Source organism: Bos grunniens, chromosome 1 (assembly GCF_055505025.1).
Source record: "Bos grunniens cultivar Pamir isolate PY7600 chromosome 1, Bosgru_T2T1.0, whole genome shotgun sequence".
Classification (NCBI taxonomy): domain Eukaryota; kingdom Metazoa; phylum Chordata; class Mammalia; order Artiodactyla; family Bovidae; genus Bos; species Bos grunniens.
Genome location: NC_141165.1, coordinates 121,424,287 through 121,444,344, shown reverse-complemented (window position 1 = coordinate 121,444,344; position 20,058 = coordinate 121,424,287). Strand labels below are relative to the sequence as shown.

Genomic DNA, 20,058 nt, shown 5'->3' with positions numbered 1-20,058 from the left:
TATCTTCTGCCTCTGTTATTCTACTATTTGTTGCCTCGAGAGTGTTTTTAATTTCATTTATTGCATTATTCATTATATATTGACTATTTTTTATTTCTTCTAGGTCCTTGTTAAACCTTTCTTGCATCTTCTCAATCCTTGTCTCCAGGCTATTTATCTGTGATTCCATTTTGATTTCAAGATTTTGGATCAATTTCACTATCATTATTCAGAATTCTTTATCAGGTAGATTCCCTATCTCTTCCTCTTTTGTTTGGTTTGGTGGGCATTTATCCTGTTCCTTTATCTGCTGGGTATTCCTCTGTCTCTTCATCTTGTTTAAATTGTTGAGTTTGGGGTGTCCTTTCTGTATTCTGACAGTTTGTGGAGTTCTCTTTATTGTGGCATTTCCTCGCTGTGTGTGGGTTTGTACAGGTGGCTTGTCAAGGTTTCTTGGTTATGGAAGCTTGTGTCCGTGTTCTGGTGGGTGGAGCTGTATTTCTTCTCTCTGGAGTGCAATGAAGTGTCCAGTAATGAGTTATGAGATGTCTATGGTTTTGGGGTGACTTTGGGCAGCCTGTATCTTGGAGCTCAGGGCTGTGTTCCTTTGTTGCTGGAGAATTTGCTTGGTATGTCTTGCCCTGTAACTTGTTGAGCCTTGTGTGGTGCTTGGTTTCAGTGTAGGTATGGAGGCGTTTGATGAGCTCCTGTCAATTACTGTTCCCTGGAGTCAGGAGTTCCCTGGAGTCAGGGTTTGGACTTAAGCCTCCTGCTTCCAGTTATCGGTCTTATTTTTACAGTAGTTTCAAAACTTCTCCTTCTATACAGCACCATTGGTAAAACATCTACGTTAAAGATGGAAAGTTTCTCCGCCATGAGGGTCACCCAGAGAGGTTCACAGCGTTACATGGAGAAGAGAAGAGGGAGGAGGGAGTTAGAGCTAACCCAGATGAGATGAGGTGGAATCAATAGAGGAGAGAGTGGGCTAGCCAGTAATCACTTCCTTATGTGCACTCCACAACTGGACCGCTCAGAAATGTTCACGGAGTTATACAGAGAAGAGAAGAAGGAGGAAGGAGGCAGAGGTGGCCAGGAGGATAAAAGGGGGGAATGAAAAGGAGGGAGACAGATCCAGCCAGTAATCAGTTCCCTCAGTGTTCTCCACCGTCTGGAACACGCAGAAATTCACAGAGTTGGGTAGAGTAGAGAGGGGTTAGGGAGGAGACACAGGCGACCTGGTGGAGAAAAAGGAGAGTCCAAAGGGAGAGAGAGCAGTCAAGCCAGTAATCTCTCTCCCTAGTGAAAAATGGGTACTGAAGATTGGATTCTTAAAGGTACAAAATTGGTAACAAATACATAAAAGCAAAAATTAAAAATCTAGAGTAGAGTTTGGAATTTCAAAAATACAATGTTAAAGAAAAGAAGAAGGAAAAGAAAGAGAGGAAAATAAAACAAACAAAAACAGAGTCGCAAAAATTATAAAGAAAATATAGGTACAAAATTGATAACAAATACCAAAAAGCATAAATTAAAAATCTAGAGTTGAGTTTGGAATTTCAGGTATCCAATGTTATATGAAAGAAGAAGAGAAAGAGAGAAAAAAAAAGTCACAAAAATTAAAAAAAAAAAAAATATATATATATATAGGTACAAAATTGGTAACAAATACCAAAGAGATAAATTACAAATCTAGAGTAGAGTTTGAAATTTCAAAAATACAATGTTAAAGAAAAGAAGAAGAAGAAAAAAAATACAAAGTCAAAAAAATTATAAAATATATATATATGAAGTTTGGTTTTAAAAAAAATAAGGTCTTTTTTTTTTTTTTTGCCAAGTAATAGTAGGTTATAAAAGTGAAAATTAAAGGAATAATAGAGGACTTAAATTTTTTTTTAAAATTTAAAAAAGAAAGAAAGAAAGATCGTAAAAATAGTAAAAATATATCCAGGACTTTCTCTGGTTTTGTTGTCGGTATTGTGGGTTCAGTTCATTTTCGGCTAGTTCCTTGGTCTGACTTATATTTCTCAAGATCTGTAGGCCCCTTCCTATGTAGACGGTACTAACCACAGGGTTTTAATCTATTGCCTGTAGCTTCCAAGGCGGTTTCCTCTGTTATAGCTGCTTCTGTTTGCTGGTCTCTTCAGTGTCTGGTTTCCACCCTAACACAAAGGGGACGGTGGAGAACACTTTTTTTTTTTTTTTAGGCTCACTTCAGTTCAGTCACACTGTGGGGAGGGAGGGACGCTGCAAACAAATAACACTGGCGTGTGCTCACAGTGCCTCAGCCACACTGTGTCTGCCCCCACTCACGGAGTGTGTAGCCTCCCTGCCCACACTACTCAGGCTCTAGGTTGCTCCGCCGGGAACCATCCGTGGCCGGCCCTGGGCTGCTTGCATCTCCCAGGTCCAAGCCGCTCAGGTTCAAGCACTCGGGTAGTCCTCAGAGGTGCAGACTTGGTTGGGCCTGCGTTTTGTGTCCTTCCCAGGTCCAAGCAGCTCAGGTGATGAGGTGTTTGGCAAGCGCGGTTGCTATGAATTAATGCCTCCCTGCCGCTCAGTTATCTAGGTGTACAACTGGCACACCTTCTCAGGCGGATGTTGACCATCCAGACCCCCAAGAAGTCTTAGTTAGCAAAGAAGCCTGCTTATAGTTTTATAGATAATGTCTCTCTGGGGCTGCGATTGCCCGCTTCTGGCTCTGGTTGCCTGTCACCGGAGGGGGACGGTCTGCAGCCGGCTATCTCTGTTCAGTCCTTTGTTCCGTGCGCGGGCCTGGCGGTGTCTTAGGTTAGGGCTGGCTTTTTGCGTGGTAGATATCCCACAGTCTGGTTTGCTAGCCCAAATTATTTCGCTCAGATAGCGCTCAGAGTATTCAGGCCAGATTCTTACTCTAAGTGATGCAGCCTGCACTGCGCCTCCCTGCCCAGCCCCCGCTTACTAATGGCGTGTGCAGGCGTCTGTGCTGCCTCTCCGCTGGGGGAGTTACCGTAGGGCTCGTAATCTGCGGGTTTAAATTGTTTATTTATTTTTCCTCCCTGTTATGTTGCCCTCTGTGCTTCCAAGGCTCGGCACAAATTCGGCAGTGAGAAGGTTTCCTGGTGTTTGGAAACTTCGCTCTTTTTAAGACTCCCTTCCCCAGACGGAACTCCATCCCTCCCTCTTTTGTCTCTTTTTTTGTCTTTTATGTTTTTTTCCTACCTCCTTTCGAAGACTTGGGTTGCTTTTCTGGGTGCTTGATGTCCTCTGCCAGCATTCAGAAGTTGTTTTGTGGAATTTACTCGGCGTTTAAATGTTCTTTTGATGAATTTGTGGGGGAGAAAGTGTTCTCCCCGTCCTACTCTTCCGCCATCTTAGCTCCTCCCCTCATTAATGGTTTTAATGAAAATATTCTTATTATTTTTAAAGATTTTGTTAAACATGCTTTAGTTATTAGTTTTCAATAACCACTTAGCAAAATAAGTGGTTGCATCAGTCTAGAACTGATCAGGGAAATAGAGTCACTCAAAATATTCCTGGAACAAAGGAATTTAATGAAAGTATTGGGATTTACATTAATGTTGGGAAAGGTAAGGGGAAAAGGTCAGGGAAGTCAAATCTTAATTTAATACAATTAAAGAAGCAGACAATGAAGCACCTTAGCCTAAAGCTGCAAAGTAGGTAGTTCTCAAAGAGTTCATTGGAAACTTGTTAGATCTCAAAAATATCAGAAAACTCCCAATGACTATTTCCAAGAGCACACAGAAGCTTCTGTCAGTGTCTGCACATTCATCTGGCTGCAGCCACCTTCAGAGAATCATGAACTCCCCTCTTCTTCTGCCTCCCAAACCTTGCGGGAATTCCTTTTGTTACCAACTCTAAAATCAGACTCCTTAGAGAAGGGGATTCTGGGAAATGTTGTTCCCTATTTCTTTACATTTCAGGGATTGGGAGCTCATAGCAATACAAGATTGACAACAATCCAGGGCATTTCATTCTTGTGAACTCTGCATTGATACACATGACATTGGCTTTGGGATCAGCTGACAGGCAGAGACTAAAAAAAGAGTGAGGAGACTGTTGGCAAACAAACTTTTAGTGGAGGCTAGAAAGGAGGTGATGAAACTGTTTTAGAGACTAGAAAGAGGGCAACAAGCAAAAAAAATTGTAGATGTGTAGTCTCCAGGAAAGATAAAATGTGATTCATGAACTTGTCCATCTGCCCAAGAGGATTTCCAGGCAGAATGTTTAAAGTGGCAATTGACAGTTTCTTATCTGTGTATAATATAGTGTATAAATGAAGAGAGAAATTAAAGTTTGCAAGCAAAATTTAGAAGAAATATGTAAGAGCCAAGGCTTGCAGATAAGAAAACAAAGCTATTTCCTACCACTGATGTCTCTGGGTAGCAAATGATTCTTAAAGTAAAAATGGCCTAAGCGTAAAGCAGAGTAAGGATCTGACTATAAAGTCCTTTAATAAGGCTCTGAAAGATTTAAGAGAGATTTCCATAGTAGCACTAGACAGAAAGACCTTAAGAATCTTAAGTGTCATCCCACAGCCCTCACACTCTGTGCAAGGTACAGAGAAGAATGTCTTGAAAAATTATTTATGTGGCATGTTGGGGCTTGTAGTGATTTCCGGGCAGAATCATAGGGAAACACGAAGTTTAATAGTAACTTGGATCAAAGGAAAAAGAGATAGAAATGAAAAGATTTTCTACAGGCAGAAAGCAAGCCAAGAAATCTATTTAACTGTAAATCCAGACTGTTTCTCATAGAAAAGAAAGGACTTTTCCAAGAATAGAGTTAAGGGCTCAGAGAGGAGATTTAAAATCCACAGAGTACAGTGGATTAGGGAATTGAATTAGACAGCCCAAGTGGGCCTAATGAAGGTGCATTTCTAACCCTCAGTGTGGAGTACTCTGACTTCTCCGGGTGAATTTCAGATCAGTGGCCACTGTGAGCCACCAGTTTCCTCGTCTTTTTGAAAAGGAATGTCTGTTGCCGTCATCCTGTCCCTAACTTACCATTATATTGGGGATTGAGAAACAGATAACTTTGTCTTTTTAGTTCACAGGTCTCTGAATCAAGAGGCACTGTGGCTTCAAGGAGCCTCATCTGCTTCTTGACCTCATGCAAAACATGAGACTGGGCCATGATTGTGAGTTTTGGGAGACCAGGAAAGAAGGTGAATGTATTTTGAATATGAGAGAAACAGGAGTGATTGGATCCAGCAGACAAACAAAGAAAAGGTAATGTACTGACTAAGAGTCAGACTAGGCCAGACATCTGGAAATTTGCAGGTACATCACCCAAGTTGAATATGGGCAGATTTGAGTTGAAGCAAGATGTGGTGGGGAAGGAGTGAATATTCATGCCAAGAAGGAAGATGAGCTGACAAATCTGAGCAGAGTATATCAGGAGCCAAAATTCAAGAGACTTAGAGATCAAATCCAGCAGGCAGTGATAAAGAAATATAGAAGAGAAAATTTATACACATAAATGTGAGTAATGTTTCACTGACTTTAGAAGTGCTATAAAGCTTTTGTGAAAATCAGATCCACAGGGCTCTCTGTAAGCAAGTCTTTACTGGTCTGAAGGAGTTAGAGCAGTTCTTACTATTTCCATATCCTAGCCTTGGAATCACTTCTTACATTTGAAACTGTGCAGTCTCAGGCTTTGAAAGTAACTGCAATCTCTCCTTTTCTTTCATCCTTGCACATTACCTGAGCCTGAATTAAACCTACTCTTTAAATTCGTTAAGACCCTGATCTGTTTCTGTGCAGAATTGCCCTCTGTGGTCTTGTCTTTTCTGAAACTAGCTTGATCTAGCGTTGTCACTAACATCATCCCTTGGCCTTTGACCAGAGTTTGCATCCCAATTCCTGATCCAAATCCTAAGTCAATTTATTTTTTCTCTGAGATATATAATCCATCATTGTGGAGCACTGTTGAAGGATAACCAAAACCTAGGACAATTTTATGCCAATGACCTTATGAAGGTCCTAATTTCACCTACCATACATTCTTAAGAGTGTTCTATAATCTTTTTTTTACACTCTCAACTCTTTTTTTTTAATTTTTTGCCTTTAAAATTTTTTTTTAATTTTGAAAATATGATGACACATTTACAGGAGACTTGGGAGATTATAGAACAAAGTTACATATAGTACATTTCACTGTACATTATTTTTTAAGTAGATAAATTAAGATTTTTACTTGGAGTTTCAATATCAAACTCTCACAAATTAATAGAAGAAATATACAGAGAAGTAGAAGGATATAGTAGATCTGAAAAGCACTATGAACCAATTAGACTATAAACTAGGAAACAATGGAACATATCCAGGGACATAAGACCAGGTGTAAAAATTTGATGGTCTAAAGTTATTGAAATCATACAGGGTCTGTGTTCTTACACCTGTGGATTTATGTTAGAAATCAATATCAAAAGATATTTGAAGATAACCCACATATTTTCAAGTCAAATGTGACATTTACTGAGAGATCTTTGACTTAGAAATTGAAAGCCTCAAGAAAGTTAGACGAGTGCTCTGTAATCTTGATTATGCCTCCTCCCTAGAGCAGGTGCTCCACTCTCATCAAGCCCTATCACCCTACCTGTGCACCTCACTCTGCCAAAGCAGATCTTCTCCTGTCACTTAGCTTCTTAAACATTTTTAAATATTCTGATTGCATATAAAATAAAATCCAGTGTCCTTATCATATCTTCCCAGCCCTTTTATTGTCTTCCTCAGTTAACTATCATCTCTAACGTCCAGCCTTGGTTCTAACATACCCTTGCAGTATCCACATTCAACTAATTGACATGTCTGAATACATCCTGGATTTATTTTGCTCATACTTTTCCCGCAGCCTGGGGAGATTTCCACTGTTTCACCATGGTATGACTAGTTCCTCCTCACCAGTATTTTTAGGACACTTTATACATACCTCTATAATGCTCTCATCGCAGTAATCCAAGTCTGTGCCCCAACCACTAATGCATAAGAAGCTGAAGTTGAAGAGTTCTATGAAGACCTAAAAGACCTTCTAGAACTAACACCAAAAAAAAAAAAAAAAGATGTCCTTTTCATTATAGGGGATTGGAATGCAAAAGTCAGAAGTCAGGAGATACCTGGAGTAACAGGCAAGTTTGGCCTTGGAGTACAAAATGATGCAAGGTAAAGGCTAGCAGAGTTTTGCCAAGAGAACACACTGGTCATAGAAAGCACCCTCTTCCAACAACACAAGAGATGGCTCTACACATGGACATCACCAGATGGTCAGTACTGAAATCAGATTGATTATATTGTTTGCAGCCAAAGATGGAGCAGCTCTATACAGTCAGCAAAAACAAGACTGGGAGCTGACTGTGGCTCAGATCATGAACTGCTCATTAAAAAATTCAGACTGAAATTGAGGAAAGTAGGGAAAACCACTAGACCATTCAGGTATGACCTAAATCAAATCCCTTATGATTATACAGTGGAAGTGACAAATAGATTCAAGGGATTAGATCTAATAGACAAAGGGCCTGAAGAACTATGGGCAAAGGTTTGTTTGTATAGGAGGCATTGACCAAAACCATCCCCAAGAAAAGAAATTCAAAGAGGCCAAATAGTTGTCCGAGGAGGCCTTGCAGATAGCTGAGAAAAGAAGAGAAGTACGTGAAAGGCAAGGGAGAAAAGGAAACATATACCCATCTAAATGCAGAGTTCCAGATAATAACAAGGAGAGATAAGAAAGCCTTCCTCAGTGGTCAGTGCAAAGAAATAGAGGAAAGCAATAGGATGGGAAAAACTGGAGACCTCTTCAAGAAAAGTAGAGATACCAAGGGAGCATTTCATGCAAAGATGGGAACAATAAAGGACAGAAATGGTATGGACTTAACAGAAGCAGAAGATATTAGGAAGAGGTGGCAAGAATACACAGAGGAACTATACAAAAAAGATCTTCATGACCCAGATAACCCCGATGGTGTGATCCCTCACCTAGAGCCAGACATCCTGGAATGCAGAGTTAAGTACGCCTTAGTGTTTGTGCATCACTACAAACAAAGTTAGTGGAGGTGATGGAATTCCAGCTGATCTATTTCAAATCCTAAAAGATGATGCTATGAAAGTGCTGTACTCAATATGCCAGAAAAATTGGAAAATTCAGCAGTGGCCACAGGACTGGGAGCCACTTAGCATAGTCTCTACAGAAGTAAATACTCAGAAAAGATAAATATTACTGTTATTATTATTCTAATTGGAGCAGCTAAGTTGTAGGTTCTTTTGAGGTTTTGATAGAATTAAATTTTGCTTTCTTGCCTCTCTACAATCTTATTATTAAAATTATTTGTGTATAGTCCCACCATTTGTTTACAATATAAATTAAGCAATGCCATAATGAGCTTATAGTTTAACCTGAATGAGAACAGTACAGTTGGACATCAGGATCAAGCAGACACCTGAATATAAATCAACATTAGATTTAAAAAACTATGTGTAAGCAGAGAAGCAGCCATGAAATTAAAAGATGCTTGCTTCTTGGAAGGAAAGTTATGACCAACCTAGACAGCATATTAAAAGGCAGAGATATTACTTTGCCAGCAAAAGTCCATCTAGTCAAGGCTATGGTTTTTCAAGTAGTCATGTATGGATGTAAGCGTTGGATTGTAATGAAAGCTGAGCACAGAAGAATTGATGCTTTTGAACTGTGGTGTTGGAGAAGACTCTTGAGATTCCCTTGGACTGCAAGGAAATCCAACCAGTCCATCCTAAAGGAGATCAGTCCTGGGTGTTCATTGGAAGGACTGATGTTGAAGCTGAAACTCCAATACTTTGGCCACCTGATGTGAAGAGCTGACTCATTTGAAAAGACCCTGATGCTGGGAAGGATTGGGGGCAGGAGGGAAAGGGGACGACAGAGGATGAGATGGCTGGGTGACATCACCGACTCGATGCATATGGGTTTGGGTGGACTCCGGGAGTTGGTGATGTACAGGGAAGCCTGGCATGCTGCGGTTCATGGGGTCGCAAAGAGTTGGACACGACTGAGTGACTGAACTGAACTGAACTGGAAAAGAAAAGTGAAATTTATCATATGGCTGAATCAATACATCAGCAGATATTCATTCAGAGTAAAGCCTGGGGAAGGTTTTCTTGGTTATTATGAAGAAGACTACACATAAATGGTGAGACTACAGGCTCTACTTATAATCCTATTTCCCAATGAACACATTCAAAATACAGAATATATTTTGAGAATAAATGTATGATATAGTCTCTGTGCAGTAACCCAGAGGTGGTCCCTAGTACCACAAGGATTCACAGCGGGAACTTAAAATGTTAAGGCAGGAATAAGAAATAATCTGATCAGATGTATCTTAATTAATGAAGGTAGATGGTTTGCTGAAATTCTAATTGTAAGTGGCAAAGAAAATAAGACAAAAAGAAACCCAATTGTGATTGGCTGCATTTGTTTCCCTCTTTTCTTTATTTTCTACAAAAACAATTATCATAAGATTAATTAACTTTCTAAATTTAATAATGGAAAAAATGCTTATATAATCAGTAAAATTTATATGACATATTTTAGTTTTTTCCTTAGCATTAAGTACCATTTTATTGAGCCTATTTAAATACTACTGTGTGATGCTTAGAGAAATCAGGTGAATTATCAAATAATTCACCTTTAATTTTAAGCTGGTCCATTTTCCTACAGAATTAATTTTTATTATGGAAACACACATAACTATTTCCAAACAGTTTTTCTTGTTTAATACTCTATTCGAAATGTAATTTCAGGATTATCTCTTGAAGAGGCTCTTTTGCCAGAACTGTTTATCAGGGGAATTAAAGTGGAAAGTTATTTTTACCTATAATATGGAAAAATGTCAGCACTTTTAAATCAATTCTCAGTATACTAAATAACACTTTTGCAAAGGAATTAACCAATTAAGAAAAAATTTAGGTTTTTACTGACTATATAGTGCAGATTTTATGATGAAAGAATGGGGAGATTGGAAAGTGTAGAAATTAATTAACCTACCATGTTTTTTTTTTTTTTTTTAATTTTTAAATTATTATTAGTTTTGGCTGCACCACACAGCATGTGGGACTTTAGTTCCCTGACCAAGGATGAAACTGGCACCTCTTGCATTAAAAACACAGTTTTAATAATGGGACCGCCAGGGGAGTCCCCTAATCTACCATGTTTTTAATGTCTAGTTGGCTTTGGAGTAAGTAATTCACTTGTGACCACTGACCCCTTAAAGATGTTTCCAGGGAAAAAACTAAAGACTGTGAGGTCCACTGATAATTGAAAGCACACATCGAGGATTTTCTTGGACATCCTGATGGTATAGATTAGCACATCATTACTTACCAGGTCCTGTAGTGCAAAACTGATCTAGGACATATGATTATATGGTGTAACTCTCATAAGAGGGTGAAAACAGTAGGAATGATGTCGGAGAAGGGGAGTTAACAGTTCTAGGGCGGAGGGTCCAAGAGCTGCAGGAAGTCAGGATTCAAAATAGTCAAAAGAAAAGCTAGAGAAAGATCATTTATTTGAGAAACTCTAAGAGATAAATTAAGAATGTAAGAAAGAGAGATGCTAAGAAAGTTATACAGCAGAAATGCCAGAGCTGCTCTCAACAGAAAGGAACTCATAGAGTTGAAAGGATCAAAGCACTGAGGAACAACCGTATGAATTATCCCCCAGAACCCTGATTCTTTGCACCAGTAGCATCAGGATCCTGTGAGATCTTGTTAAGGCAGATTTCAGGGGCCTGCCCCAGCCTTCAGTTCAGTTCAGTCGTGTCCAACTTTTGCAACCCCATGGACTGCAGCACACCAGGCTTCCTTGTCCGTCACCAGCTCCTGGAGTTTGCTCAAACTTATATCCATTGAGTCGGTGATGCCATCAAACAATCTCATTCTCTGTCGTCCCTTTCTCCTCCTCCCTTCAATCTTTCCCAGCATCAGGGTTTTTTCCAATTAGTCCGTTCTTAACATCAGGTGGCCAAAGTATTGGAGTTTCAGCTTTAGCATCCGTCCTTCCAGTGCATATTCAGGACTGATTTCCTTTAGGATGGACTGATTGGATCTCCTTGCAGTCCAAATGCTCTCAAGAGCCTTCTCCAACACCACAGTTCAAAACCATCAATTCTTCAGCTCTCAGCTTTCTTTATTGTCCAACTCTCACATCCATACATGACTCCTGGAAAAACCATAGCTTTGACTAGATGGAACTTGTTGGCAAAGTAATGTCTCTGCTTTTTAATATGCTGTCTAGGTTGGTCATAGCTTTTCTTCCAACGAGAGGCATCTTTTAATTTCATGTCTGCAGTCACCAGACTTACTGAGTCTCAAACTCAGAGGGAGGGACCCAATAACTCCTGTTTGAAAAGCCCTCAGGGTGACTCTGGGGCAAACTAAATTCCAGAACCACTGGTTTAGCATATCTAAGGAGGTAGTAGCCTCCATTCTTTATCTGGAGTTATCTCAGTTGCCCTTTACAAATGGTTAAGTGTTGATATAAGTAATTTAGATATACATACAACTCTTTTTCAGTTACATACTGACAACTATTAATACTTATTTTATGAGTAGTAGGTATTCAGATTTCTTCTGCCATTCACTTTGCTTAGGAGCAAGCCATCAGCACCTACATTCAATGAATATGAGAAAAGAGAAATTAAATTTAGTACTGGTAACTCAAACACAAGTAGGAAATTAAAATATGATGCACTCCAAGTTTTTATAGTATGTATATATACATACACACACTCCATAAGAAGCATTTGATGTAAAAATAGCAAGTATTTTGAATTATTGTTCTATCAGTTCCAATAAGTGAAACATAACCATTTTAAAGTAAAAAGAAGGAATATAGAGGTACAATAATAGTTATAACTACAAAAAGTTTCAGGTTTCCATCTTTTCTCTGTCTTTTCCAAAGATGTGGTTTGTTACCAAAGAATTGTTAAAGAAAGAGAGAAGGGCTGATGCAAAAAAAAAGATTAATCTCATTTCATTACACTCCAATTGCTCTTATTTGACTTGCAATTAAATAGCATGAACTGAAGTAAAAATTATAAGCTGAGTTTGGAGGGTTCCCTTTCAAAAATAAGGTTATAAGTAAGGTCTTGTAAAGAATAATTTCCATTTCAGAGTGCATGCCATTATGAGTTTTTCTTATTGGCAAGTTCACCTTGTTCAGTGTTTTCTTTAGGTCATATATGTCCTTGTAATAATGGGCAGTATTGTATAGTTATTCGGTTCCAATCAGTTTTATTTTGTCCCTTTAAATCAAATTAACTTCTTATATCCACAAAGGCTACTAAACACTGTGAAATTTTCCTAATTTCATAAAATGATCATGGAATGCCAGAGATACACTAAAAATATTTTATTCTTGCTTATTTTACTTTTTTATAACCTTTATATCCTGACATAAAATACACTGAAACTTCCTTTAGTCTCCACAAGCCCAATGACAATGTTTTCAACATAACTTTGAGCTAAGTACAAAATTGCTTATGATTTTGAATACTGCTTTTAAAATGATATTTTCTTATATTACATTATATAGTACACAAATATATACTAATGAAATGTGCTTTTAAAGTTTTTCTGTAGACAAAGAGAAAAACATAGTTAAGATTAACAAAGATTATACTGGATGCTTGGGGCTAGTGCACTGGGACGACCCAGAGGGATGGTATGGGGAGGGAGGAGGGAGGAGGGTTCAGGATGGGGAACACATGTATACCTGTGGCAGATTCATTTTGATATTTGGCAAAACTAATACAATTATGTAAAGTTTAAAAATAAAATAAAATTTAAAAAATAAATAAATAAAATAAAAAAAATTTTTTTTATTGAAGGATAATTGCTTTACAGAATTTTGTTGTTTTCTGTCAAACCTCAACATGAATCAGCCATAAGTATACACATATCCCCTCCCTTTTGAACCTCCCTCCCATCTCCCTCCCTGTCTCACCCATCTAGGTTGACATAGAGCCCCTTCTTGAGTTTCCTGAGCCATACAACAAATTCTCATTGGCTATCTATTTTACATATGGTAATGTAAGTTTCCATGTTACTCTTTCCATACATCTCACCCTCTCCTCCCCTAAGATTAATAAAGATTTTAAACACAATTTTATAATAGAGATTTTACTGATAGGTTAATTGACTCATAAAAATTGTTTTATTTGAGCCCTATTTTAAGAAACATTTTTAAAGTTATTGTTTGTTACTGTTGCCTTTGGATTTCCTAAATTAATTGAAAAAGAAAATTGCAAGCTCAACTCCATTTTTTAAATCCATAGAGTATTCTGAGAAAGAGTACATGTATACTTAAAAACGAACAAACAGTATTCAGCAAGGAAGAGAAAAATCTTTGAAACCTTCTCTGAACTGTTTTCCCCCTCTTCTGTTACAGATATCAACAGCTCTATTAATCTTCTAAAACAACAAAAAAATGGATTTCTTGAATTCATCTGATCAAAACTTGACCTCAGAAGAACTGTTAAACAGAATGCCATCCAAAATTCTGGTGTCCTTCATTCTCTCCGGGCTTGCACTGATGACAACCACCATTAACTCACTTGTAATTGCTGCAATTATTGTTACCCGAAAGCTGCATCACCCAGCCAACTACTTAATTTGCTCCCTTGCGGTCACAGATTTCCTTGTAGCCGTTCTGGTGATGCCTTTCAGCATTGTGTATATTGTGAGAGAGAGTTGGATTATGGGACAAGTGGTCTGTGACATCTGGCTGAGCGTTGACATTACATGCTGTACGTGTTCCATCTTGCATCTCTCTGCTATAGCTTTGGATCGGTACAGGGCAATCACTGATGCTGTTGAGTATGCCAGGAAAAGGACTCCCAAGCATGCTGGCATTATGATTACCATAGTTTGGATTATATCTATTTTTATCTCTATGCCTCCTCTATTCTGGAGGCACCAAGGAACTAGTCAAGAGGATGAGTGCATCATCAAACACGACCACATCATTTCCACTATTTACTCAACATTTGGAGCTTTCTATATCCCATTAACATTGATTTTGATCCTCTATTACAAAATATATAAGGCAGCAAAGACGTTATACCACAAGAGACAAGCAAGTAGGATTGCCAAGGAGGAAATGAATGGCCAAGTCCTTTTGGAGAGTGGTGAGAAAAGCACTAGACTGGTCTCCACACCGTACATGCTAGAAAAGTCTTTATCTGATCCATCAACGGACTTTGATAAAATTCATAGCACAGTGAAAAGTCCCAGGTCTGAATTCAAGCATGAGAGATCTTGGAGAAGGCAAAAGATCTCAGGCACAAGAGAACGCAAAGCAGCCACTACCCTTGGATTAATCTTGGGTGCATTTGTAATCTGTTGGCTTCCTTTCTTTGTAAAAGAATTGGTTGTTAATGTCTGTGAAAAGTGTAAGATTTCTGAAGAAATGTCAAATTTTTTGACATGGCTTGGATATCTCAATTCCCTTATAAACCCACTGATTTATACAATCTTTAATGAAGACTTCAAGAAAGCATTCCAAAAACTTGTGCGATGTCGATGTTAGTTCAAAGAAGTTTATTATGAAAAGGTTGGGATTCTATTGAGTAGAAGTAACTAAATGAAGGTTAAATAAAGCATTTAAATTTTTAGAAGGAATTAAAGCTTCTAAGATGATATTAATATGTATTTTAATAGCAACATGCATATAAAATGTACTGATTTAAAGACATTTTTGGCCATCGTTCTAGAGTATGTGAAATTAGAATATAATTTATTGTTTGTAAACAATATTTTGCCTATGCAAAGTCCCTAAGAAGCTAACTGGAAAAATATATATTATTAATAACTGATTTTTCAGGTTTATGTCTTATAACAATTATAGAAGAATTTTCTATTAACAACATACCTCCATCCATAATTTCTATATAATCCTATTGCTTTATGATATGATCCTATTATTTTATAGAAAAGATTAAATTCACCACAAAGCACACATTTCTCCTACCTAACCCTTGTCCCCTCTCCATCTTACCCTGGGCAAAAGAGGTAAGGGAGAGCTAAAAAAGACTTAGTGTGACAGGAGGAGATGTGAAAGTCAGAGGTTGATACTGTTTGTATTTAGATAGTAAAGAGTAATCATAAAATGAGTTAGGTACTGCAGAATAATTCTGGATATTGAACTCTGAATATTTAACATATTCTTTTTGTTTAATATGAACACCTAGAAGAATATTTCCTTAATCATACATTATCAACATTTGAAATCAAAGCCTTACCTTTAGTAGAAATAACTCAGCGAGGGTCAAGGGGGAGATGTTCTAAGTTTGTCATGTTTAGGAATCAGATTGAAGGCACTTAGTACCCTACGTTACTTGCCATAGATATTATATGCCTGTCTTTTTTAAAATATGACATATTTCATTTCTGTCAATGTTAATAAGCTCAGCTGCCAACTAAAATGTCTATGGTACTTTGCACTTTAGCAGATATTTCCTTTTTGTTAGAGAGAATGTGATAGAAATTCTTAGAACTTTGCACTGACTTCAAAAAATTCTCTATAGTTTTCCAGTTGATAGAAATGAACAAGCAAAGATTCACATTATGCTAATTAAATACTAAATGTATACATCTCGTAATTAGTCCACTTCACAAGTTCAGTGAGCCAAAGCAATTTCATAAGTTTATCTACCATATTTATACAGGGATTTGAAAACAAAAGAACCATGCTTCTGAGAAGATTTCATTTCATTTGAACCATCATGGTTATATGCTACCTTTTAATCTACCATCAAGCAAAATAATTTGAAAACAATAATACATTCCCTTTTGTTCTAAGGTGCACCTTTAGGTATATTGTAAATATTCTTTCCCAGTCATGTGATTCAGAGTACACAGTTTTTTTTATGTATCAATGACACATTACTCTCAATCTAAGAAGTATTTACAGAATTTTAATTTTGTATAAGGCATTGAGATGTACTATATAGAAGATACAGGAAATAATACACTATTTCTTCCTTTAAAATGTTTACAATCTAAAAAGTGAAACTAAAAAATGACACTATAATAGAAAAGAAAAAGATTGGCATGGAAGTTGTTTATATTTTTATGATAACTCAAAGGAAAAACTGCATCTGGTTGAGAAAAATCAGGAAAGTTTTATAAAGAATTTATCCAAAACGAATATCAAAGAAACAACATTTGAGCACAAGATATGGAAGAGCATACTTCAAGTGGTGGCAAGATCAAGATTTCAGACTGCATCCTGGAAGTATTTAGTGGGACATGCTCATAAAATAACAATGAGTTTGGCAGCTACTTAGAATGCAGAAGAGATTAAAAGAGAAATTGGTCATTACTGTGACTGATTTTGAATGTTAGAAAAAGTCTACAGTCAGTTTGGTTGCTCTCTGTTAGTGAGTGGTCACTGATGCTTTTTAGCAGAAATATTACAAGTTTAAGGCAATTCTAAAAAAAAATCTGAATGATTAAAGCAGAGAGAGTACATAATAACTTTGCTAGAAAGCAATCATTCTTGTGGACAAGAGGTGATAACGTCCTGACCTTGATTCTGACATTGGGGAACATAAAGGAAGAAACAGAAGAGAGATATTTTGGAGGCAGAATCTACAGCAAACATGTTAATAAGCAGATGGACAGACAGACAGACATGAGTCACTGAGATAACTTGTTCTCAACAGAAATGAGGAACTCACGAGAAGGGCCTATTAGTGCAGTGACGACTTCTCTTTTGGGTACAACCAGGCACACACAGACATGTGAAAGCCCACAGGTGCCTTCTGAGCAGTCTGGCCCAGCCCAAACTAACAAGCAGATGAGATTTATCTAAAGCTCTTGACGCCTCTTTTATCCTTTTCTCTTTATTTCCCAGTGTGTTGTGTTGACAGTCAAAGCCTGATTGAGATCCTGTCATTCTCTGCCTATTTCTTTTTCTCCTTCTCACCAAAATTTGATTCTGTTATTTATTTATCCAAAGACCTTGCTAAAGCTAAAATAATCTGTTAATTTATTTACACCCACCTCAAAAATTTGTATATTAGTATTAGAGAATTCTAAGAGATATAGCCCATCAACCCAAAGGTTGAATTTTCAAGCAGGGTGAGGCTCACCTATGTGCATGTACTACCTTCTCTGAGTTGAACTAAAGCTCAAATCTAGGAAAATAGTATTCTAAGTAACAGGGAGTTAGAAGTTTATTTCTATGTGTTTGAAGCATTTTTTTATTCCAAGGGGATCACAACACGTTACAGTAATTATTCCATCTACATGTTTCCCCCACATGAAGATGTACATCATGCCATTCCTCATAAACTAATATGGGTGATTTCTCTTTAGTGTCTTTAAACGGTAGGTATGTAGGGGCTAATAACCTGTAATTTGCACTTTAAAAAATTGTATGAAGAACAGATTGCATATAACATAATATGCTTCTCTGAATACCTAGGATTTATTCTCTCAATGAAAATTTTCCAAGATACTAAAAGCTGATGATTTCTCCTGAAGAAAATTAATTTTCACACCCACAACAAATGTAATGATATAATAATGCATACACTTAACTATAAGGTAGAGGAAAATAATATTGACCCAGGGATTGAACCCCTATCTCTTATGTTTCCTGCCTTGGCGGGTGGGTTCTTTACCACTAGTGCTCCTGGGAAGCCCAATAAATATCACGGAAAATGGTTAAATATGAGCTAATGAAGGTTAAGTTCCTGCTACAATTTTAAATATATCAGTACCAGAAAAGTAAGTGGAGGATTTGTTTTCGTTCTAATTATTTAATATTTCCAAGTATCTAATATCTTCTAAATATTTGCAAATGAAGGATGTGTAAATGGCAAGGTCAAAACACCAAAGAAACATAGGAAGCCAAGCTACAGAGTACTAAATTCAGCCCAACCATTTGGCATAGCCGTGTACAAATCATGTTTGAAAGTTCACTTCCGTTTATGAAATATGGTCTGTTTTAGAGGGTTGGTATGAGAATTTGTGTCCCTCCTCCTTAATTGTTTGTTTTGTTTCACAGTAGATGCCTCCACCCCCACCGCTACTCAGAGTCAAATCCATAGCGTAAACAGTTTATCCAGGTACTAGTAGTTGATGGGTCAGCTCCTGTATAGGATGCATTTCCATTTTGAATCTCTAAAAACAATCTTCTTTTCCTTTTCCTGGTGAACTCGATTCACCTCAACTCCTACCTCAAACCCCTCCCTGTGCTCTAGGTTATGCTAGTTTCCTGTTTCCCAGTGAAGAAAAGCTGCTTTTGGACTCACTTTCAAATTTTTCTAGCCTTTCCAAATTTTAAAGTTCCTTTGTAAAGCATAATCCCCATATTCACAGGCTCAATCTTAAGAGTTCAACTCTTAAACTCTGTATCAAGAGTTTCATGTCAAAAAGAAATAGAGAAAAACTGGAAACCAGTTACTAGGACATTTGCTCCAGCAAATATCATGAAAGTGGGAGTGGTTATTTGCTTCGGGAAATAGATGGGGAAGCAGTGCAAACAGTGTCAGACTTTATTTTTCTGGGCTCCAAAATCACTACAGATGGTGACTGCAGCCATGAAATTAAAAGACGCTTACTCCTTGGAAGGAAAGTTATGACCAACCTAGATAGCATATTCAAAAGCAGAGACATTACTTTGCCAACAAAGGTCCGTCTAGTCAAGGCTATGGTTTTTCCTGTGGTCATGTATGGATGTGAGAGTTGGACTGTGAAGAAGGCTGAGCGCCGAAGAATTGATGCTTTTGAACTGTGGTGTTGGAGAAGACTCTTGAGAGTCCCTTGGACTGCAAGGAGATCCAAGCAGTCCATTCTGAAGGAGATCAGCCCTGGGATTTCTTTGGAAGGAATGATGCTAAAGCTGAAACTCCAGTACTTTGGCCACCTCATGCGAAGAGTTGATTCATTGGAAAAGACCCTGATGCTGGGAGGGATTGGGGGCAGGAGGAGAAGGGGACGACAGAGGATGAGATGGCTGGATGGCATCACTGACTCGATGGATGTGAGTCTGAGTGAACTCCGGGAGTTGGTGATAGACAGGGAGGCCTGGAGTGCTGCGATTCATGGGATCACAAAGAGTCGGACACGACTGAGCGACTGATCTGATCTGATCTGACATGCTTTCCTCTACCTCACGGAGTGAACAGCTTCTTCATGAATTTACACAAGACCTTTTTTGACTTGTGGTCAGAAAATCAAGTTTACTGTATTGCAGTAGGAAGGAAACTTGAAGGATTTTTCCTTAATATATTTTAAAGTCCTTCAAAAATAATCCTGCTCAATTAAAAACGTGTCCACATGAAACTGTTTTAGAAAATGTGTTTCTAATACCCTCCTAATAACTAAAGTGATTATATTTAGACCTTTATTTTGCCAGACAGTAGTTCCAAAGGCAAGTTAATATTTCTGTCTTGAATAAAGTAATATTTTCTTACAGCACTGTGATAATTTCATGGTATTGTGAATCAATATGCTTTCCTCTATCATTTAAATGAGAAACTTGTTGAGAGAAATATTTTCCAACATCATAATAAATCTTCATAAAACATGATAGTACTTGAAATCTGCCTGAGAAAGATAAAATTTTTTCAAAGAATTTGCACTCCCTGATTAGTCCAGAAATGATAAATTCTGAGGAAAAAATGTATCATATTATTTTGATTAAAAATAAATTTTGTCAAACTAGCCTTTCAGTAAAGTTCAAGTTTAGTCATAGTTCCGATTTCTATCATGGAGTGTTTCTAGGTCTGCAAGGACAGTAAAATGATCTTACTGGTTTATGAAGATACAGCAAAACTTGTTATGTCTTTTTTCTTATGCCCTCCAATAAACTTTTCATTATATCCTGTTAATAATCCTAAATCATATGTAATTAACATTCATTCCTAACATTATAATTTACTATATCATTATATTTCATATGTTGCATCATTAATTGTTATATAATTATAATTGCATTATATTGCTAGGTCTTGCTGCCTTTGAGTTTTCCCTGTCCCAACTCTTATTAATAAAATTTTACTCATCCACATCCCCCCATACACACACACATTGAAAATTT

The 20,058-nt window shown here is 37.5% G+C and overlaps 1 protein-coding gene across 2 annotated transcripts in view; it reads left to right on the top strand.

Moving 5' to 3' along the window:
- Nucleotides 1-14,821, top strand: part of HTR1F (5-hydroxytryptamine receptor 1F) — a 140,719-nt gene extending 125,898 nt beyond the window's left edge. Inside the window, exons 1-2 of one of the 2 annotated variants that reach the window (XM_086321601.1) lie at nt 5,026-5,207; nt 13,396-14,821. In XM_086321601.1, the coding sequence (XP_086177727.1) occupies nt 13,435-14,535 (1,101 nt within the window). In that variant the 5' untranslated portion in view covers nt 5,026-5,207; nt 13,396-13,434 and the 3' untranslated portion in view covers nt 14,536-14,821. Of the gene's footprint in view, nt 1-5,025; nt 5,208-13,395 lie in introns of those variants that run through there. The other variant, XM_086321608.1, reaches the window with a different exon arrangement.
- Nucleotides 14,822-20,058: the final 5,237 nt, after the last annotated feature.